Below are 23654 nucleotides of genomic sequence, written 5' to 3'. Positions count from 1 at the left end.
CGCGGTCGTTGGTGGGCTGGCGCAGCATGGCCACGAGGGGAGCTCGGCGGGAGCACTGCTGGAGTCGCGGCAGTGACGTCGCACCTAGAGGCCTGACGTAGCACGAACGCATACGTTGGCCTTGCATCAAGCCGACGAGGAACCTCAGAAATTTGGTGCACCTCGTTCCGGATGATTTCACTCAGTGACGGAAAAGATGGCGTATCGGACGGCACCCGGAAGGCCTGCAGTTACTCCCTGACGAAAGACCGGACAAGCTCTAGTAGAAAGGTCACGTCGCTACCGGGCGGCATAGTGACTGGATCAGGCCCAAAGGTGGTGACGTCGCGATTATATTGGCGGACTCGCTGTTACAGCGTCTTCTGCTTAGTGGCCGCCTCGGTGATAAACTCTGCCACAGTGCGCGGTGGTCTGTGCACGAGTCTCGCGAAAAGCTCTTGCTTGACACCCCGCATGATGCGGCGAAGCTTCTTGTATTTCGCCATGTTAGGATCCGCGCGTTTAAAGAGGCGGGTCATGTTCTCGTTGCACATGCGTACATCCTCGCTGGGGCGCTGGTTGCGCGAGTGTAACGCATCTTCTGCTCGCTCTCGTCGGTCTGCATTCGGGAAAGTGTCTATCAGATTGCGGCGGAAGGCCTCCCAGGGTGTAAACGAGGCTTCATGGTTTTCGAACCATGTCCGAGCCGACTCTTTAAGCGCGAAATAGAGAATTTTGAACTTACGGTCACCGCTCCAGCCTTTGTAACGTGCAACACACTGGAAGATCTCGAGCCAATACTCGGCGTCCTCGTCACCATGAAACGACGAGGGTGTTCGCGGCTGGTAACAGAGGATTTGCGCCGGGAGCCTGGTCTCAGTTGCCATGTCAGCTGGTTCCTCCGACGTCAGAGGCTGTGTCGCCTGTGTTGCAGCCTGAAAGAGCCCGAATTCAGGGGACGCTCCACGGAGGCAGTGGCCGCGGCGCTAGTGAACTGGGGTGAGATCTGTGCTGGTGGGTAGCCTATGCGGGTCTGGCGTGCAAAAATGGAAGTGTTTTGAAATTTATGTTCGACTAATGGTATCCTCCAGGTATTCCATTTCTGCGTAATTGGAGAATGCATCAGGCACGATGACGTGCATTTGCCGGCGGGCTGGGAAAAGTCTCCAACCACTCGAAACCTGGCGTGTCCTATCGGCTGTCTTATCATAAATGGTTCATCAGATTGGCAGTAGGCATACTCTTTTCAGGTAGGGCACCTTTTAAGGCGAAAGCCTTTAATGCCTCACACTGTCGTGACCAAGACGTGTTAGCAAATGTGTCCGCGTTTTGGATGCGTGCCTTATATGGGTATATGCCAATCAACAGCCAATCGACACTCGGGTGCAATCGAAAGACATCAGAACATGATATAAAGTGATTTCATGATTATGTCATACTTAATCACTAAATGACTAATTGGTAATTAGTAGTAGTTAAGAAGTCGTAAGTGGTACTGTGCACGGCGCCTGTTCCTTAGCTAACACTAATTATTCAGTGTACTAGTTAAGGTCACGTTAACTATCACTAACCGTACATTAACTAGTATCACGAAGTGTACAAGTCATGCTTAACTATCATTAACCATCATTAATCGTTAGGCGTTCCTAGATGTTTCATAGAAATTGTGTCGAACATTGGAGAGAGTTCCATCACTTGACAGGTGATTGACAGGACATGATGAATGGCATCAGAACAGTAGTAATTATCCTTTCTGGTCAGACCAGATAAATAAATAAAACCGAGTGGGAAACTGGTCGAGTTGGGGAATCAAACCAGGGTCTCCGGAGTGCGAAACGAGCACGCTAACCACTCCGCCATGCGAGCTCGATGGTTTGGGATGAACAAAGGCGCGTCTAGCGGATACTGCGTCTTCGTAATGGAATATGTCTGCTTAGGGCAGGTAGTGACCTCTGATCCGGATCATGAGAAGGAAATAACTAGAAGAATAAGAATGGGGTGCAGCACTTATGGCAGGTTCTCTCACATAAGGAATGCCAGTTTACCGATATTCTTCAAGTATAACAGCTGTACGTCACCTGTTTGGCAGAAACGTGGAGGTTAACGAAACGGGTTCAGGTTAAGTTAAAGGGGTCGTGAAAAGAAGATGAAGCTGCCTGGTCGTAATTTTCATTACTTCCATAAACACTAGACATGCCGACTCCACGATATTTCGGCGCAATATTGAGTCTGCATTTAATAAAGCCCGTTTGAAATCGTTGCCTTTTCGCGCTCATAAAGCGGCCATGCGACGCCGTCGGCCGGCATGAGCATTACTCGACTACGTCATAATAAGACATTTAGGAACGTAGAGATAACTTCAACTTTCGTTTGCCCTAAAATAAAAGATTCATACCAAAGCCACAAAGAAAAATAGAAACTGTGTCAGTGATTTGCACGTAGAATTATTCTCCGTTAAAGTGCAGCACGTGGTCATAGATTAGTGATTTTTCATTGACCTTAGATCGGTTTCGGTTCTGCTTCTTCATCCTTCGTGGCTCCAGTATTCTTGGCCCTAGCGTCGTTTGCATGGATATGGCAGCGGCGAGTTGACTCATGGGATCTACCTGAGGAATTCAAGCCCTACTCGACGACTCTTTCTTTCATGAACTCGATACGAACAAGTTAGCTCTGATTACACGTCCTGCGAGGTGCGACTGCACGACTAGCAATCCGCTCCGCACTTCAGTTCTCCCTTGCAGACAATTCCTTCCTCAAGCGTGATAGCGGATTAGGTATAATTTGCGGAGGGGTTTGCGAGTCAACCCTCCCCTTGAGACGGAGATGAGAAGTCGAATCCGCGACCGGGCTCGGATTGCGGGGCTTCCGCATGCAGAGGTGCCGCGGGCTCTCGACATGACTGCCGAACGTGCTTCGTATAGCAGCTCGCCGCCTGCGTCCAACCGGGTATGCATGTCAACGACGCGCCGCACGCGCCGCGTCGCATCAACAAGCGACAGCATGCGAGCGCGGAGAGCGCCAGCGTGATGGTGACGTGAAGGCGTGTTTCTAGCAACCGGAGTGCCAGCCTGGATGCCGGCCGCGGGCTTCAGAAAAATGCGCTAGCATTATTTCTCCACGTTTATAACAAGCCCTGGGATAGATGAATGTCAAAAAGCAGTCATTTTTGAGGATCGCTGGCCATGCGGAGCTGCTAGTATATAAATAATCGATTCAAGCAATGAATTCTTCCCATAGCCGCTTTGCTGCTGCTGCCTGTTGCCGCTCGATCGCCTGGCGTCTGCTAGCTCCGCTGCTGAAGGCGTCGCGGAAATCGTGTATATCTTTCTTTTATTATGGGACAGGTTCACAGTTAAAAGAGGTGACGAGAGAAGTACCTCTATTATAGCGGCTACCAGTTCCAGAGCTACCTCAGATGCGGCACCGAAGCGAAACCAGATAGTCTTAGCGACGACAAGGGCAGCCAGGAACTCTCGCAGTTCGTCGCCCTGTACCCCTGTAGGCGGCATGGTTGCCAAAAACTCCGCTACCATCGTTGCTCGAATATAGCCGGCAGCGCCTGCGTCTGGCCGCTTCTTTAGTCGTATCTATTTAGCGCTCTACCTTTTCTTGCGAAACACGCCGAGCCTGCAGGCCGGCCTTCCAGCCTCCCGCCCGCTGGCGTCATAGAAATTGGCTAAAGATTGTTCTAGACGTAAATAATGGACCCTGGGATGGAGAAATGTAAAAAAATATATCCTGTTGAGGATCGTTGAGCAATGTCGAGTTGGTGGCAGAAGTCACGTTCTCATATAGAAGCAAATTTCTTGCTACTTCCGCCTCGTGGGCAGCGGCCACTGGCCAGCCGCTGCGGTCCGGTCCGCGCTCCTAGCCTCCGCTGGCCTCGCTGCCGACGGAATCGCGCAAATTGACCTTATTTTTGTTCAATTGTGAGATGATGTTGTTGACAATAAAGCGATGAAAAAAAGCAGGCCTTTTATTATAGCCCAGGCGACTTCCGAAGCCCCGTCCGCTGCAGCCTCGATGTGAAACAGGCTATAGGCCTAGCGACGACCACGGCAGCCAGACAGCAGCACAGTGCGTCACCCGCCGCGCCCGCGTCCAGCGCCATTGCCGACGGCTGGCTACTTCGGCAGGCCCGAGGGCGTGCAAATACATCGGTGGCTCCGAGCGATCTTTGCCGCTTCAAACAACTCACGTTTGAGCCTTCCTTTATGCCGTCCAATTACCGAAGTGTCTGTCAGGACTGAGTGGCATTTGCAGTCTTTTCAGTAGGGAGTAGATTCAGGCCGTAGCTGTTATGTTATGTTATGTTATGTTATGTTATGTTATGTTATGTTGTCATGCTCTTGGCCACAGCTCAGAGGGATAGTATAACACCCTCGTTGCATGGGCATATCTTTGTTCATGCTTCTTGCTGCTCCCAGATTTCCTTTGTCCCTCACCAGTCACCATGCGACAAAGCTGCGAAAGTGTGCACGCCAGCTTGAAAACGACATAGAGTTAAAATTTAGCCGCATTTATCTTTAGATTATGGATTAAGGGTCCAAACATGCTTGACTTAGTGATCACTGCCCGCTCGAGTGCAGGTCCCATCCACCTTGTTTGCGGTGGAATGTCCGCCATGGTGATTTTCGATGGCGGTGTCGGTCATTTTTGCTTCCGTTTAAAGAAGCTGCTCCTGAAGTTTTCGCTTTTCTGCCTTCTGTGCCTCTAGCTCTCTTCCCGGGGTATCCATGCTTGACGCCAGTTCGCAGTTTTCGTGATCACCCTTTTCCAGACGGGGTAACAGACAAAACGTCACCGGAAAAAAACATCACCAGAAAATGCGTCCCCATTTTGGAAGTCGGGAAAAAATGTCCCTAAACGGTCGCCACTAAAGGTCGCGTAGCCACCTGAGATTTGAGCATCAGCATCGCTTGCAGGATGGGTGGGTTCAATCCCAACTGCAGCCGGGTACCCCCCGGTTTCCTAATGGGTGCAAACTTTGCCATAGTTTGCTGCTCAGCTTATAATGCGCTACGTGCGTTACAGGTATGTAGTGCACTCTAAACTGCACACTTGCCCCAGATGGTGCTATGCGAAAGGCTGCAGAGGTGCTCCATTTGTGCCAGAAGCTGCCCGAGAAATACTACACTGCTTTGATACTATACACTGTAGCGCAGCAAAAGACGAGGACACAAGACCCGAGAGACGACACCACGAGCGCTCGTGGTGTTCGTCTCTCGTGTCTTGTGTCCTCGTCTTTTGCTGCTGTACAGTGTGTTGGAACTATGTACCAACAAGCCAAAAAGCCACGCTTTTGATGCGATGTTTCCCGCACCTACAGGCAGGCAAACGTAGCTAAAACATGCTAACTTGCCGGCGAACGCCCCAAATTTCATTCTAAAACAGCACAGGAAAAAGAAGGACGGCGGAAAGAAACATGCAACCGTCCTTGTCTTGTCTGCGCTCTTTTAAAATCTGTACCTACAAACTCGCCCAGGCTTCTACTTTGGCCTCAAATTAATCCCCCTACTATCTGGAGCCTCCCCTCGGCCACCCTTCATTGAAGACACAGGACAAACAATGCGACATTACAAGCGTTTAAGTGCGGGCTAGTTGTTTGCTCATTAGAAAAAGCAGCGCGAAGGACGCAGACGAAGAGAGAAGACACAAGACTCATACACAGCGCTGACTGACAACTGATATTTATTTGCAGAAGTGTACAAATATATATACATGGCTTGATGCGCGACAGAAAAACAAAAAACAGATGTGATGCGCATGCCGAAGATGAAGCAAATCATCTAGTTTTTCGCCTTGCCAAGAACGCCAGCTCTTTGTCAGATAACGCGATGGAAGGAGTGCTAACGCAACTGTCCCCAAGCCCAAAATTCTTTTAGCTTCTATTATCTCCCTTGTGATGCGGTCTTTGTTCCTCTTATAAGTATTGCATTTATCGAAAAGCGGTTTGCATTGTATTTTTCGTTCCTTAGTGCATTCGAGGCAGTGAAGAGGCAGGTTACGGTCGTTGGAGTTTTCGACATCCTTATTAGGCTCTCTTAATCGAGCGTTCAAGCACCGTCCCGTGTGCCCTACATACACTTCCCGCATGAAAGGGGAATCTCATATACTAGTCCCTCAGGGCAGTCAACGAACTTATTTTTATGTCTTGTCTTGCAAGCAAGAGCTGGGAGCTCAGTACCGGGATTACTGACGCGACTAAGCATTGACAGTTTACACGGAGCGGAGAAGGCTACTCGTACATCAGAACGTTGTGCTATCTTCTTTAGATTGTGAGATAGGGTGTGAATGTAAAAAATGACAACTGTCTTTTTCGGCTTGTTCGAGATATCACGTTGTCGGTTTTTTCCATTGTTAAGTTTGTGCCTGAGCAAGCCTTCCGCAAGAGAAACCAGCATATAGAATCGGGTAGCCTGCGCCATCTAATCTAAATGCTTGCTGGGCAAAACTGCTGTCGAGTAGGTGCTCGCAGGATTTCTTAAGGGCATTCTTAAAACACGAGGTGACTACAGCTCTTTTCACTAGTTTGGAATGCGCTGAGTGAACTTGCAGTAGTGGCTTCTTGGAACGGGGCTCATACGCCCAGCACATGTGTTTGTCAGAAAATGTAATATTTAAGTCTAAAAACCGAATCGATCCACGTTTTGGAAGTTCGTGAGTCAAGGTTAGTGGATTAAGACACTCACGAAAAATGGTGAGTGTGTTAAAAACATCACGCTCGTAAAGTCCAGGGCTGATGTCTAAAACCAGTAAAAAGTCGTCTACGAATCTGAAAACTTTAAAAACACTAGATCCCTGAAGATGGTCTTGCATAAGCCGGTCTTATTTAGCTAGTAGTAAGTCACTAAGAATAGTAGCTATGCATGAGCCAATACATATGCCCTCTTTTTGAAGATAAAGGTAGTCTTTCCATTTAGCAAAAGTTGAATTAAGATAAAAAGATAAAAGTTCTAAAACCCACTAGCAGTTATTCCCGCGGAATCTTAAAAGGCCACCGCTCCAAGTTCATCAATGCTTCCTCAACACACTCTAACAGCTTATCTTGAGGCAGGGAGTAGTACAAATCTTTGATGTCAATTGACGTTGCACTAAGACGGTTCTTATGGCAGGCGTTCAGAAAGTTGACGACATCGTCAGACTTCATTACCAACAAGGATCATTTACACGCAAAAGGGCCAGTTTATCTTGATATTCCACTAAGATTCGCCATTTTCTTTACCTACGGTTTCCTACACTTCTAACCATATGCCACATCTCTGCTTTTTAGCCACTAATCCTCCAATCGCTTTTTGCTAACTTCTACTGCCGATTTATTTACATGACCATCGTTATCTTTAAACCTTAGGGCATCCAGAAGAGTGACTGTGCCAGCATCGACATCCGGATGGATACTATCACATTTGAGTATGAGGTGTTCAATTGCTTCCACAAATCGACCACACACTGCACATGTGTCATCTTCGCTGAATTTCTTTTTGTAGCTGCGCGTTCTGAGACATCCTGACCTAGCTTCAAAAAGTAGGGCACTGCCTCTTGAGTTATAGAAAAATTCTTTCCTGATCTGCCTTTTCCAGTATCGATATAGATCTACACTATGTTTCTTTTCCATTGAATTAATCTAATTTTTAACTTCCGCATTTTTAACCTGTCGTCTAATGCTCTTTCTTTTTTTTCTTTTTCTTTTTTTTTCGGGACCCTTAAACAAATTTTGTTGGGTCCCTGAAGTTCTGTGTTTGTATTTCATGTTTTATGCTAAATAAATACTTTTCTATTTCTATTTCTATTTCGTCCTCATGACCGGCATACTTACCGGTTATTTTTCTAGTTCTTTTCCGCCACTGTGAGTCAACGCTCTTCCTGTATATATATTTAAATACCTTAGCTGCCCACCTTTTATCGTCCAATTTCCTCAGGCGTTCCTCATATAGTATTTTACTCTTAGCTTCCCGAGCTTCGAACGATGCCCAGCCCAAATCTCCCTGCACTGCCTCGTTTGGGGTTTTGCCGTGGGCACCTAGTGCTAATCTTCCAACAGCCCTCTGATTTACGTCTAGTCTGGACTGAACTTCTGCCCTTATGCACAGAACGGCATTGCCGAAAGTTGTCCCGGCACCTTTATTCCTTTCCATATACCTCTAAGTACTTCATATTTGTTGTACCCCCATAATGACCTATGTTTCATTATCCCGGCGTCTCTTCGTCCTTTTGCCCTAAGAGCCTGTTCATGCTTTTCCATGTATAACTGCCCTTCGTTTAGCCATACCCCGAGGTATTTGTATCCGGCCACTCTGGGTATTTTGTGGCCTTGTATTGTAAGCACCTGATCAGTTGTATCGTTGAAAATCATCACACCTCACTTAGTTGCGCTACAACTGAATCCTAGAGCGTCTCCTTCGTCTGCACAACAATTAACCAAAGTTTGTAATTCTTCCTGGCTATCTGCTAACAGTACAATATCGTCCGCATACATTAAAACCGGCAGTCGCTGCTAAACTACATTTCCGCCTAACCTGTACGACAGATTATAAGAATATAACCTAGATTACTTTCTTCTAGCCTTCTTTCCATATTTATCACATAATGCATGAACAGCAGCTGTGATAGAGGACACCCTTGCCTTAATACTTTGTGCACCCCCTCAGTTGTGGTACCTTTTTTCCCTTCCCATGTAATTTCATGTTTATTATCTCGGTAGATTTCATGTAGAAAATCAATTACCTCATGACCGATGCCTAAATCTTTTAATATGCTCCACAGGAGTTCCCTGTTCACGTTATCGTATGCACCGCTTATGTACAGAAAGGCTAAATCCAGAGGTCTGTTTTCCACCTTAGCTATTTCTATGCATTGGGTAAGCACGAACAGGCTATCATCTAAGCGCCTACCCCTTCTGAACCCATTCTGATGTTCCCCGAGTATCAGATTACCTTCTACCCTTGACTGCACTTTTAATTTCAGCGCCTGAATTGCCAGCCTGTACATAATAGATGTTATCGTAATCGGAAGGAAGGATTTTATGTTCATATTATCTCCTTTCCCTTTGTAAATCAAATTCATTTACTGTGTCTCCAGCTGTGCGGTATTTTTTATTTATGACTGTCTCCAATGCTTTTATCAGCGCTTCCTTGCTTCTTGGGCCAAGTTCATTAATCAGCTTAATTGGAATTTCGTCTATCCCTGCGGATGTGGTTTTAAGAATATTTGCTTCCGCCTTTTTACAGTTAAGACTAGTCAGTTCTAAGCTGTTCTCTATTTTGCTGTCCTGTGTTGCCGCCTCACTTGGGGAGATTACCCCATTTTGGTTGCTAAAAGACGCAGCTATAAATGACGTAATGTAGTACAAAGCATCGTCTCCCTCTAAACATTTTCCCCCAGCATCTTTTATCTGTTCCTGCTTTCTTTGATTTGTTTTTCCCAACCAGCTTGTATGGTTCCAGAATTTTCTTGGCCCCCCTTTTGTTCCTCGCGAACTTCAGCCAGCCATTTATCAGAGGACTGCTTTATTTTAGCCTGGACTAGTACCTGAACTTGCTGTTTCTTTTGTCGATAAAATTCCCATTTTTCACCTATTTCCTCTTCAGATAACTGCGCCCTCTGTGTTCCCTTGAAGCCGGCCGTCGTTGTTCGATGGCCTCCTTAATTTCCGTATTCCAGCAGCTTCGTGGCTTCCTCTCTCCTTTCCAGCGGTTTACTCCTTTCCCTTGTTTCATTTTTGTAGCGATGAGTACTGCTAACTGATCATAATCCCACTTTGCCATGTCGCGTTTCTCGATTACTTCTTCTATATCCGCTGCTCGGTTGTTGAGTCACAGCGCCATCTGTAGTAACAACTAGAAGACACCGAAAGACCAAGGAAGCTGTCTCATGCTCGTTTCCAGACACGTAGCGCCCTCTAAACTAGGACTGAGAAACCAAACGCTTCCATGCACGGGCGTGTTGCGTGCCAGGTCGAGAGCAGGCTGAGTAGGCTGCGACGCGTGCTTTTTAAAAGTGTCAATTCTGGAATGCATGTCTTCGAGTAACCTATCTAATATCGTGCAAAATTCATATCAGGCACAATAACTGGCGCCGCTCGTTTTTGCAGAGAACTTAAAAGACGTACTAGCTTCATGCGAGCCCATGAACTGCGTTTCCACTCTATTACCGTTGCTGGCTGCCGTTTTCTTGATTTTTTTTTCCATTTTCTTTGTTCAGTGTAGGCCTAATGAAGGGCCCTGGAAGGAGGGGCAGAATATTGAGAAGTAAAAAGAAAGAAGTACAAAACGCAATATCAGCCTCTAGTCCACGAACGGCCTGTTCTACTGCATGAGCAATCGTAAGGAATTTAGATGGTTACACGCAATTATAGTGCGGGAAAAAAAAATAGAGTTCTTGGTTCTTGCATAGTATCCGTGCGCCAATTCTTTGTTGACCAGGACGTTAGTAGTGCAAGATACAATTGAGGAACGACTTACAAATAACTCTTTTTCAGCAAAAAGAGTCATTTCAGCCCTTGGAGTTAGAACCGAGTTTGCAAGGACAGGGCTTGATTTTGAAGTATCAGTTTTGAGGGTGAGTCAGTTGCTCGATATTGAGAAAATACGAACCGAACAGCTTTGCGTTGAATGCTTTTTAGTGCACTGATGTTTTGTGCGTAAGCATACTAGACAGTGCTTCGCGTACTGTAGTTTCGTTAAGGTATGCTAATATTGTAAGGTATGCTAACAGTGCAACGGCAGCTTGTTTTAGTTTGTCTAAGAAAAGAAAGAGTGCAGAGCAAAGAAGACCGCACGGTGTCGCTTTGTTTGTTCCAGGTAATATTGCTCGCTATTGTTACTCCACGGTACTTGTCTTTAGCGTCTGAAAGCTCTCGGGCTAAGTGGCTATATGAGCAAGAGTGACTGTTCCTTTTCGTAGTGACTAGAAGAAATATTGTCTTGTAAGCATTAAGTCTGATCCCCGAATTCTCGCACCATTCACTGACATGAGGGTTATACTTCAGTAAAACCTGTTGTTCACGAGCCTGAATTTCATGAAACACAACGCAGCCGTCCGCAAACAAATAGGCGTTTATCCAGTTTTTTTTCTTTCGATGTTTACGCGCGCATTTATCTGTATTTGCCTTTTCTGCCTTCCTTGTATTTTTTTCCAATGCTCTTTTATTCATGATGCCACCCCTTTAAAATGATTCCTTGAAGCGCTGAGGCCATAGATGAATAATTACCTCCTGGGCAATTTTTGAGGCCATTTGGAGGCTCTATAGCGATACGTAATCGAAGCATGCAATCGCCGAGCCCGAATAAGAGACCTGCATAGCAAGAGTCTTAAGGTGAAGAATAAAAAAATGCCTAATTCGCCCGAAAGCAAACCCAGATTAGAAGACCTTCCCAGTCGTCCTCACCACTTACATGATCAGCTACAACACACAGTGCCACTACCGATAGTTTGTATCCCACCTTCGCTTTTCTGGCGTGCAATTGCTGTTAATCTCTGTTCCCGCTACGCCTGAACGTCCCTTAGAGAAAAATAGTCCTCCGAGCAGCCCACAGCAAGGTTTCAAACAATTTTCACTGTAATGCACACGTATAGCGGGAGAGAGCCGCCTAATTATTGTAGGGGACATTAACGCTGTATATACGGCATGGAGCTACACCTCAAGGACACCCGGAAGAGAGCAAACCTTTTGGAAGCGGCTGAGCAGCTATAAATCTACCTAATTACGGACACCATATCTCCCACACTAGAGCAGGGAACAGTGTCAGCACCCTCACCTCCCCAGACCTAGCGTTCACCAACAACATAGTACAGCGCACCTGAACGAATCAGGAGGAAACTCTGGGAAGCGGCCTCCAGTGTCGACCGTGTACCCTACGACACAAATAAAGAAAGAAAGAAAGAAAGAAAGAAAGGAAGGAAGAAGGAAAGAAAGGAAGAAGGAAAGAAAGAAAGAAAGAAAGAGAGAAAGAAAGAGAGAAAGAAAGGAAGAAAGAAAGAAAGAAAGAAAGAAAGAAAGGAAGAAAGAAAGAAAGAGAAATTCTTGCTTGCCCCTAACGACAGCTCGCATGAGGCGGAATATTGGTTCAACCAAAATAACGGACTGGCATAATTTCAGGAAGATTAGGCCACCAGAAGACAGCATTACAAAAATTGTAGATTGGGTTCAAAACATAAAAATATGCGCAAGCAAAACCGATCCAAACCATCTAAACCTGACAGAAAAGTAGGAAGTGGACAATCATCTTTAAAAGTTAACGGGAACCCGAAAAGGTATGATGAAATGGCGGAAAATGCAGTTTAATTAGAAAACTAAAATTGAAAATAGCGCAGGTTACTGCAGACAGTCATGAATCCTCTATAAAGCTCAGCAAGCAAAAACGAGTAAAATTCTGAATCTGACTGAAAGGTGTGCTAAATACGGCCATGCTCGAGATTTGTGCTAAACAACTCATACGCCCACCAGCATCGACCAAGAGTCTTGTTACCTTTGGATCATGTGCAGTTGCCTTCCAACAGCTACGCCAAGCTAAATTAAAAAGAAATCAAATGAATATCCACGATTGGGCGTCGAACTCGCGACCAGATCAGCTTCGCAGGACGCCGCGCGAGACCACTGGATTATTGCCGCAGTTGGACACGCCTCGTGACTACAGTGGTGGCCTAGTTATTTGAACATACGCCTCGCATCAGGAAGGTGCAGGGTTCGATCACCAGAGCCACCGGGTACCCACCAGTAACACAGTGTGCACAAGCTATTCCCTGACCTGGTGCTCGGCTTCTTTAGGTTGAAGTGCTTGAGAAATAGGTTTTTGACCCCACCTTGCGTAGAAGGAAAACATTGTGCCAGGTGCTCATTGGTCGCAGATGCCCTTGCGCCACAAATTCATGCCCTTGCGCCACAACGGTTCATATTCAATTCTTGATCTATTTTTTGTAAATGGTACTGTCAAAGAAAACGTCGAATGCTATGTAACGACCGGTATTTCTGATCACAAAGCTGTTGTACTGACATTGATGAATGCAAACTTTGATCGCCGAAATACTGCCAGTTTCTTTCCTAATTTTTCTCGTGCACATGATGAATCTATTCTTGATATGCTCGACTTTCATTATGACCACTTTATGAATTTTAATGGAAATGTGAATGACTTATGGCTATTTTTCAAAAGTGTCGTCTTTCAGTGTATTGAACGCTTCGTTCCAAAAATTGCAAAAAAGTCCCCAAAATGTAACCCTTGGAAAACACGAGAGACATTACGCTCACAACGAAAGCTAAAAAGAATGAAAAAAAAGATTAATAGCACGAAACTATTCCCAAACGATCATTGATGAACAAACAGAAAAACTAAAGCAGCTGATTGCCCATGACAAGGAAAAGTACTTTTCTACTCAGCTACCTACCCTCATTAAAACATGCCCTGAGAAATTCTGGAGGCAGATAACTCCAGCTTCACGATCTCATGATACTTTCAAAGTAAATGGAATATGTGAGCTTGATGATGCTTTGGTGTCCACGGCTTTCAATGACTACTTCAAATCGGTGTTTACGCAGGGTGACAGCTCTCTTCCCTGCTATTCAGTGAATTTGCCTTCAATTCTTTAAAGAAACTATTCATTCTAGCTTTTTCTGACTTGTAATCTGGCAACCTATGTAACATATACTCGCTCGATAAGGAGCAGCCTTACGGTAATAAACCCCAGTCGTTGCTTATAACTCGAAACAACGGTGTCGTCCTTTGTGCGCGTCTCTAAGTTTACACAAATTTATGGTGCCGAAACCCGGGACTAAAGAAGCTGAAACGATCCGTAAACAGCAAGGCCATCAAGTCTTGGCGGGACAACGAATTCTGGGCCATCACCGCAACGATCCTTGGAGGTGAAACCACCTTGGACTGCAGGTTCCAGGAACGAGGCCTAGGAAAGCCACGCCCGACGCTCTAAAACGAGGCCTGGAGACGCCACACCTGAAGCCAAGCTTGGCGCTACGACAACGACCGACACTACAACGAGGCTGAAATGGAACGGCTGAAGAAGAAACGAGGAGCTTTGAGATCCCAGGTGACAAAAATGATTTCCGAAGTGGATTGAACTTTAGAGGCGCATGCTGACGAAAAGGCTCTGAACATACTGTCAGCGAGGCTTAGCGCCCTTCAAATACAGCTCAACGAGGTGGACGCTGCTATCGAGCCACTTGTGCCTGATGAAGAAGCCGAGGAAAACTTCACACGTACTATCGCGTACGACAGAATCGTCACCTACGCTGCAAAACTCAGCCAACATGCCGAAGCTCAGCGAGCGAACGCCAGTCCAGGACCGGATGCTACACGGGCGCCTCGCGACGGTAACCGAAGCGCTGCCGGCTCAAAGGTCAGGTTGCCGAAACTCGAGCTGCAACGATTCAGCGGCGCCGCCACGGAGTGGCAGCCCTTCTGGCAGCTGTACCAGCAAGCGATTCACAGCAACGATGCCCTTTCCAACGGCGAGAAGTTCTTATATTTGCAGTCAGCGCTCACTGGGAGGGCTGCATCAGCGGTGGCCGGGATTCAAGCTACAGGAGCCAATTACAACACTGCCATAGAGCTCCTGAAGGAGCGCTTCGGACACACAGATGTGCTAATCCAGGAGCACCTCACCCAACTGCTGGACCTCCCGACGGTACGAAGCGGGCAGGAGGTAAGGGACCTACGTCGATTCTATGACCACATGCAGCGCAACTTTGCCGCTCTCACGGCGCTTGGCGTCAAAACAGACAGCTACTGCGCAATGCTTGCCTCCGCGTTGCTAAGAGTGCTGACAAGCGACCTTGTAATGAATTATCACAAGCGTTGTTCAGCAGAAAAGCAGGAGGATATCCTTTGCATTGCACGTCTGCAAGAATTTCTAAAAGAGGAAGTTGAGAGCAGGGAGAAGGCGGTGCAGGTTGCTCATCGGGAAAGCAAGAACATTAATGCAAAACCACGATTCGAGAATGAAAAGTCCCGAGCTTCAAAGATTTCAGCGGCATCGCTCTTTTCCGCTAGTGATCTGAAGCGGAATGAGCCCTGTGCATTTTGTGCCGCCAAAGATCACGTGACCAAAGAGTGCCAGACCTCGCTTTCTCTCGAAGAAAACAAAAGGGCATTGCGCCAGGCAGGCCGATGCTTTCGCTGTTCTCTCAAAGGGCACACGTCGAAACAATGTCGCAACAAAGGAGTGAAGTGCAAGATATGTGGCAAAAGGCATTTAACACAAATGTGTGACCCTGCGTGGAAACCAGTTAACAGCTCAGCAACCGAACTGCATTCAGCTACAGGGAAGAAGAGCGACAAGGCTCCCACTGTGCTGCTCCAGACTGCCCAAGTATGGGCAGAGGGACCGCAACGAAGCACTTGAACTCGTCTCCTGTTTGACGGGGGTAGCCAGAGGAGTTTTGTGACTGAAGAGCTCTCGCACCAACTCCAGTTAGAGGTTGTGGGAGAAGAAGACATCACCATTTACCCCTTTGGAGGAGGCGGAAACGCTATTAAGCACAAACGGAAGCGTGTCCGCGTTTGGCTGAGAAATCAGTACAACCGAAAGCAACACTCTATCGAAGCTTTGGAGATACCCGAGATCCGCTCTGACCAGCTGACTCTTCCCGAAAAGGTCATCGAAGGAGTTCAAGCAGAGATAAATGAGCTTGCAGATGTAACCGTACCACCAGGTCATCTGACGAGAAATGGCATCGGCATTCTCATTGGTTCTGATTATTACTGGACTCTCGCCTCTGGCCACGTGCGAAAACTGAAAGGTTCATTAATGGAACTGAAGACGGAATTCGGCTGGACATTGCAAGGCCCTATTCCTTTCAGTAGTTCCTCCGCTAGCTGTTCATCCGTGGCTGCAGTGCTGCGGGCCAGCATGAGTGACGAGGCCCAGTGCCTTTCAGCTGACCTTGAGTCGTTTTGGGAGCTCGAGAGCATGGGCATTGTTGACCCTGTTGCCCAACAAAACAAAGACAACGACATCATCAAAGAATTTTCCTCATCTATCAAGCTTGTTGACAGGCGCTACGAAGTCGCCTTACCGTGGAAGCAGGCTAAACTCAACCTAGGCGATAACAAGGCAGTTGCAGAGAAGCGTTTGTACAACCTGACAAAGAAGCTAAGGCGGGACGAGGAAATGATGCACGAATATGATGCTGCGATACGTCAGTACCTCCATCAAGGTTTTGCCGAACGACTCCCTGCAGAGGAAAGCAGCAGCTCAGAAAACAGAATTTATTACATGCCGCATCGGGCAGTTCTTAAGGCTGACAGCCTTTCCACCAAGCTCAGGGTTGTCTTTGACGCATCATCCAGCGAGCCAGGAAGGGGTCTCTCTAAATCAAGTTCTGGAGGCTGGACCTAACTTGAACCCTGATCTCCTGAAGATCTTGCTGAATTTTCGAATTCATTGCATCGGTATTACTGCCGACATCGAAAAGGCTTTCCTGCAGATAGCAGTTCGTCGTGAGGACCGCGATGCAATGAGATTCTTATGATATGAACAGATGCCGACAGAAGAAGACCCAAGGCCGCTCGTAGAGACATGGAGAATGACAAGGGTGCCCTTTGGAGCGACGAGCAGTCCGTTTCATCTAGCCGCTACCTTGCGTCACTACTTGGCGACAACCGGTGTTCATCCCAAGACAACGGCAATAATTTCAGAGAACCTCTACGTGGATGATCTAATCAGTGGAATAGACTCTGAACAAGAAGCAGAAGACCTTTACCACGAGACACTGCAAATTATGAGTCTAGCGAGCATGACACTCCGAAAATGGAACTCGAATTCCAAGAAATTGCTCCAACTGTTTGACGACGACGGGACAGGAGGTGCCCAGGACCAGGTGGAATATCCGACAGCAAGCGTGGCGAGAGTGTCAGGACTTGTCTGGAACAAGCACGATGACTGTTTTGGATTTTCGTTGGAGGCCGTATTGGACCTCCTGAACCAAAAGAGCAACACAAAACGCTTTAATCTTCAGGCGTCGGCTAGAATATACGATCCCCTTGGGCTCATCTCCCCAGTCACTGTTACAGCCAAGTTGATGTTTCAAACGCTCTGGGAGTTGGGAGTTGAGTGGGACGCACCCCTACCTGAAGAAGTACAGTCATCTTGGAAGGAGTGGCATTCACAGCTCCACCACTTGACTGAAGTAACCGTACCCAGAAGATACGACGGACTTGACAATGCCGGCAGCATTGATATTCACATTTTCGCCGATGCTAGCCCGAAGGCTTACGGGGCAGTTGCATACATGCGTACCTCGGGAACCAAGGCCCCAGCCGTGACTCTGATCTTATCCAAATTGCGGGTGGCACCGATTAAGAAGCTCACTCTTCCCAGATTGGAATTGATGGGAATGCTGATAGGCGCAAGACTGAAGGAATACTTGATGCAATCACTGAAACTACCAGTTGCCAAATAGCATCTCTGGAGTGATTCTATAATTGCGCTTCATTGGGTTCGCGGGTCAGCGCAACAATGGAAGCCTTTTGTGGCCAATCGGGTGCTGGAAATTCAGCAGCGAACGGATCCAGAAACCTGGATTTACTGTCCCGGAGCAGACAACCCTGCCGACTTTCTGACGCGAGGAGTGAGTCCCCAAGCCCTCAAGACAAACACCGTTTGGTGGAATGGACCTACTTGGCTCAGACCTACTTGCCTTGGCCTATCGCCTGGCCAAGGCACGAAAATGACGTTGATATGGCCGCAGCAGATGAGGAGAGAAGATCGGTGCAAGTACACAATGTAGCAACAGAGGAAACTGTCTTGCCGCTGGAACGGCACAGCTCCCTCTCTAAGCTTGTTCGTGTTGTTGCATGGATGCAGCGATTCTTGCAAAACTCAAGAAACCCTTACCAGAAACGTAGTGGATATCTGACCACGGAGGAAGTCGCCCAAGCACAGACTTGTCTCATAAGTCAGGTGCAGCGAGAGACCTTCGGTGAAGAGCTGCAGTGCGTACGTCGCGCATCACGCTTGCCCTGCAGCTCTCCGTTGAGGGATCTGAAACCTTACTGCGATGAGGACGGAGTGCTAAGAGTTGGGGGACGTTAGAGTAATGCTGGCCTCTCCTACAACATTACGCATCCAATAATCCTGCCTGCCGGTCATCATTTCACCGAACGTGTAATAATCGCCAACCATCGCCGCCTTCTACATGCAGGCGCACTTGAGACTCTCACAGAGCTGAGGGAGCAGTTTTGGATAGTTCGGGAAAGACAGATGGTGAAAAGAATCTTGAAGAAATGCTTGATTTGCAACCGTTTCAACAGCCGCCCTGCCACCGAGCCAGTTGCCCCTTTACCTCGTGACAGGGTAACCCAAGCTCCACCATTCGAGGTGACAGGCATTGATTTCGCCGGGCCGTTGAACACAAGGGATCAAGGCAACAAGAAATCATACATCGTCATCTTCACATGTGCAGTCACCCGCGCAGTGCACCTAGAACTGGTGACTGCCATGTCTACGCCCAATTTTCTGATGACATTCAAGAAATTCATTTCGAGAAGTGGAGTCTGTCGGGTAATATTTTCGGACAATGCTAAGACGTTTCAGCGCGCTTCGAGTGACCTGAAACGGCTGTGGACAACGCTGCGTGGCACAGAGATCCCAAGTTATTTCTTAGACCACCAGATAAAATGGAAGTTTATCGTTGAGGGAGCCGCCTGGTGGGGCGGATTCTGGGAGCGAATGGTTCGTTCTGTGAAGACTTCTCTGAAGAAGGTTTTAGGCAACAGCTTCTGCACTTTCGAGGAGCTCGCTACAGTCTTGACCGAAATCGAGGCCGTGATCAATTCAAGACCCCTAACCTACGTATCCGCAGAAGCTCACGAGCCGGAGCCACTCACTCCATCCCATTTTCTCGTGGGAAAGCGTTTAACGTCCTTGCCCCCGGGCTGTAGCACAGAGTCCACGACTTCATCAACGGGTCAACTAACTCGTCGCTGGCGATATCATCAAAGTTTAGCTGATCACTTCTGGCGCAGGTGGCAGAAAGAGTACCTCACAGGTCTTCGCTCCGCTCATTTTGCTGTGCCGAGCTAATCTAGTGCCTTGAAGAAAGGAACTCTTGTGCTAGTTCACCAGCCTCATCTGCCAAGTCATCTATGGAAAACCGGAGAAGTGGTTGATGTGCTCTTCGGACGGGATGGGTACACTCGAGCCTCCATGGTGCGCCTACCTGGTGGGACCATCCTAAGAAGACCGATCCAGTTGCTGTACCCCTTGGAGACTACCCACAAATGATCTCAAGCTCATTCCGGGGGGAGTATAAAGAAACTGTTCATTCTAGCTTTTTCTGACTTGTAATCTGGCAACCTATGTAACATCTACTCGCTCGATAAGGAGCAGCCTTACGGCAATAAACACCAGTCGTTGCTTATAACTCGAAACAATGGTGTCGTCATTTGTGCGCGTCTCTAAATTTACACATTCCTGATGTTGTGATTTCCGAGGCAGGTGTTCTCAATTAATTATTGAAGCTTGATGTAAAAAAATCTCCCGGACCGGATGACATTCCCAACGCATTCCTGAAGCGTTATGCAGAATGGTGTGCCAAGTATTTATGCATCTTATTTAACAAATAATTAAATGAAGGATCATTATCGGATGACTGGATAACGGCAAGAATTCAACCAATTCACAAAACTGGAGACAAAGCATCTATTCAGAATTACCGTCAGATATTGTTAACATCTACAGCATGCAAGGTTTTAGAACACATCATTCATAAACATATAGCAGATTTTCTTGAACAAAACATTTTTCTAGCTAATGCACAGCATGGCTTCAGACGAGGATTATCCACTGCCACTCAGCTAGTACAAAACTATACATGATTTTGGGCAGGCAATAAATGAAGGAAAGAACACTGACGCTATATTTATGGACTTTAAAAAAGCATTTCATAAAGTTTCGCATAACAAGCTTCTTCACAAATTAGGTAATGTACTAAAAAATGACAAATTACTTGCATGGATTACAGCCTACTTAAGAAACCGTCGTCAGTTTGTAGTAGTAAATAATTCTCCTTCCCCTCCAGTTCCTGTTGATTCCGGCGTTCCCCAAGGTTCTGTTTTTGGGCCGCTTCTCTTCTTGATTTTTATTAATGACATTGTCGATAACATTTCAGTTTCTGTTAGATTGTATGCTGACGATTGTGCGTTATATGAAAAGATTACTACTACTGAGGACCAAGTACGGTTAAATAACGATTTCACTAAGATAATAACATGATGTGACCAATGGCAAATCTGCGTTAATTATGATAAAGCAGTGTTCATGCTGTAAGAAAGAGAGTTGGAGTTCGATGCCCCAGCAGCTAGCGCCGACGAAGGCGAGGAAGAAGATAGGCGAAGCCGACGAAGTTCGGGTTTTGCGCTTGCGAACGCTGGCCTGCTGAGCGGCACCGCTGGGACAAGGACTGTGCCCGTCCACGCTAACTGTGCGAGTTTCCACATTACACTTGGTGGAGGTGCTGCTTGTGCTCCCCGTGGACCTACGCCACGATGCCCAGGCTACAAGGCTCTACCACGACGTCCGACACCGCGGTACAACCTGCCCAGCCTGTCCTTTGTTCTGGTGCCGTCCGTCAGCGCGACCCCGCGATCTTCAGCGGCACTGACGACACTGACGTAGAAGATTGGCTCGCCTCCTACGAACGCGTGAGCGCATACAACAAATGGGATGACGTCGTTAAGCTCACGAACGTCATCTTCTACTTGACCGACGTCGCCAACTTATGGTTCCGCAACCACGAGGCGGATTTTACTACCTGGGCGGCTCTAAAAAGCAGCCTGACTGACGTTTTCGGCCGCCCCGCTGTCCGAAAACTTCGTGCTGAACAACGGTTGCGCAGTCGTGCCCAACAGAACGGCGAGAACTTCACAAGTTATATCGAGGACGTCGTTGATTTGTGTAAGCGGCTCAATCCATCTATGAGCGAGGCTGACAAAATCCGACAAGGGATTGAGGACGATGCGTTTCAAATCTTGGTGTCTAAAGACCCCCAAACGATCTCCGACGTCGTGTCTTTGTGCCAGAGCTACGACGAGCTCCGCAAACAGCGACATGTCACCCGCCGTACCACTTGCTCGGACGCCACCATTTCGAGCTTGGAAGCAGGCAGTCCTGCCCACGATCAGCCGACACTTCTTGAGCACATCAAGCAGTTTGTGCGGGAGGAGGTGGCTCGTCAATTATCGCTGGTTACCTCTCAACCCGCCCCTTCGCCATCGCTGTCGCCTTCAATTCAGCGTGTCATCCAGGAGCAGGTAGCTGAGGTCCTGCCGCCCACTAATCCACCCCCTCTGGTCACTGCACCGCTGACATATGCGGAAGCACTCATCCGGCCACGACCTCAGCCGGTTGTTCCCACTTATGCGCCACCTGTCAACGTGTACCCTCAGCAGCAGCTCGCCCCTGCGCTGCCACGCACTCACCATCCTTTGACTCGCACCGGTCCCCGCCCTATCAATCCGTGGCGCACCCCAGATAACCGGCCGATATGCTACGCCTGCGGTCTCGCTGGTCATGTGGCCCGATGGTGCCGCACGCGCGGCTCCGGTCCTTACGACTACGGGCGCTCGCCAACGTACGACGCTCCAATGCCCTCCGTCCCTGTCTCTTCTCCTCTGCCGCCTCCGAATCCCTCTCTGCCTCGCTCCGACTCCTACAACCGAAGCCATCGGTCACCGTCTCCTCGACGCCGTTCGCCCTCTCCTATGCGCCGCCGGTCCCCACCACTTCAAGCGGAAAACTAGGCGCCGCAGTTCCGGAGGCAAGAACTGCGCCGTCAACGACCGTCTCAAGCCCTATCGCCGCTCCTATGAACGTTATTGAAGTTATCGTTGAAGGTGTGACTGTTGACGCGCTTATTGACACTGGTGCTGCCGTGTCCATCATTAGTCGCAACTTGTGCCGCAAATTAAAAAAAGTGATCACTCCGCTTTCTGACCTTTCGCTTCGCACCGCCAGCGCTGACCCCATTCGCCCTCTCGCAGCGTGCACTGCCCGCCTCGTCATTCAAGGTCTCTCCTACACCATTGAGTTCTTCGTTCTCGCCCGCTCCTCTCATGACATCATCCTCGGGTGGGACTTTCTGTCCGCGCATCGCGCCATCATTGACTGTGCACGTGCTCAAATTGATTTATCGCCGCTGTGTGATGCTCTTGTGGACGCCTCCCCTGTTACCGCCGCGCCTATTCTCGCCGCTGACGACGTCGACTTGCCAGCTTTCTCTTCTGTTCTTGTGCCGCTGACTTGTGCTGCCCTCTCTGACGATACTGTTCTTTATTCACCCTCTCCTCTTTGTGCGCACCGCAAGTCTGTTTTGCTCCCTTATGCCGTGCTCACCCTTTCTGGGGGTTGTGGCGCTCTGTACGTCGCGAACCCGTTGCCTTTCCCCACCACTTTACATCGGGGAGAATCGCTGGCACGGTTGATGTCATCGATCTCGACGACGCTTCTCCTGTCCTTGATGACCCTGACACCCATGACATCAACGCCCTCACCCCTCCCGCCGACGTCGCCGACCCGTCCTCCCCGGATATGTTTGCCCATTCTGTCGATGCCGCTCTACCACGTCACCAACGCGCCCAGCTCATCGCTTTGCTGCAGCGCTTCCACGCATCCTTCGACTCTCCTCAAGCACCGTTGGGTCGTGCAACCGCGGTTCGCCACCATATCGACACTGGCACCCATGGACCCTTGCGCCAACGCCCCTATCGCGTCTCCTCCGCCGAGCGCCGCATCATTGATGAACAGGTGACCGACATGCTGAACCGCGGCGTGATCCAGCCCTCTCACAGCCCGTGGGCTTCTCCAGTCGTGCTCGTCAAGAAAAAGGACGGCTCCATTCGATTCTGCGTAGACTACCGCCGGCTAAACAAAATTACTCGGAAGGACGTCTACCCCCTGCCTCGTATAGATGACGCGCTGGATTGCCTGCAGGGAGCGGAGTACTTTTCTTCGTTGGATCTGCGCTCTGGGTACTGGCAGGTGCCGATGGCCGACGTCGATCGCCCGAAAACAGCTTTTATCATGCCTGATGGGCTATATGAATTTAATGTGATGCCCTTCGGTCTGTGCAACGCGCCTGCCACTTTTGAGCGTATGATGGACAACATCCTCCGTGGGCTTAAATGGCAGACATGCCTCTGCTACTTGCACGATGTTGTCATCTTCTCCCAGAATTTTCCGTCTCATCTTCTTCGCCTGGAGAGTGTTCTTCGCTGCCTCAGTGACGCTGGCCTGCAGCTGAACTTGAAAAAGTGTCGCTTCGGCGCTCGACAGCTGACTATCCTAGGCCACGTCGTGTCCAAGGATGGTGTACTCCCGGACCCTGCCAAGTTCCGTGCAGTTGCTGATTTCCCGAAGCCCACATCCCTGAAAGAACTCAGAAGCTTTCTTGGCCTTTGTTCTTACTTTAGCCTGTTCGTCAAGAATTTTGCTGCCGTTATCGCTCCGCTGACGCAACTTCTCGCTGGTAGCCACGACCTGTCGGCTTGGTCCCCTGCATGTGACGAAGCTTTTGCAACGCTGCGCCAGCTCCTCACCTCTCCTCCGATCTTGCGCCATTTCGACCCTTCCGCGCCTACAGAACTGCACACAGACGCCAGCGGCATTGGTCTAGGTGCCGTTCTATCTCAGCGGAAACCTGGTTTCCATGAGTACGTCGTTGCCTA

General features: G+C 48.5%; 1 protein-coding gene across 1 annotated transcript in view; it reads right to left on the bottom strand.

Moving 5' to 3' along the window:
* Window positions 1–350: 350 nt before the first annotated feature.
* The window catches only part of LOC149367478 (uncharacterized), a 50099-nt gene continuing 26795 nt past the window's right edge, over window positions 351–23654 (bottom strand). The window contains exon 4 of the mRNA XM_089574369.1: window positions 351–914. Within this exon, the coding sequence (XP_089430495.1) occupies window positions 351–914 (564 nt within the window). The remainder of the gene's footprint in view (window positions 915–23654) is intronic.

Source organism: Amblyomma mixtum, chromosome 1 (assembly GCF_055824585.1).
Source record: "Amblyomma mixtum isolate Tamu chromosome 1, ASM5582458v1, whole genome shotgun sequence".
Taxonomy (NCBI): domain Eukaryota; kingdom Metazoa; phylum Arthropoda; class Arachnida; order Ixodida; family Ixodidae; genus Amblyomma; species Amblyomma mixtum.
The sequence above is the reverse complement of the archived record's forward strand: the minus strand, read 5'-3'. Positions and strand labels throughout refer to the sequence as shown.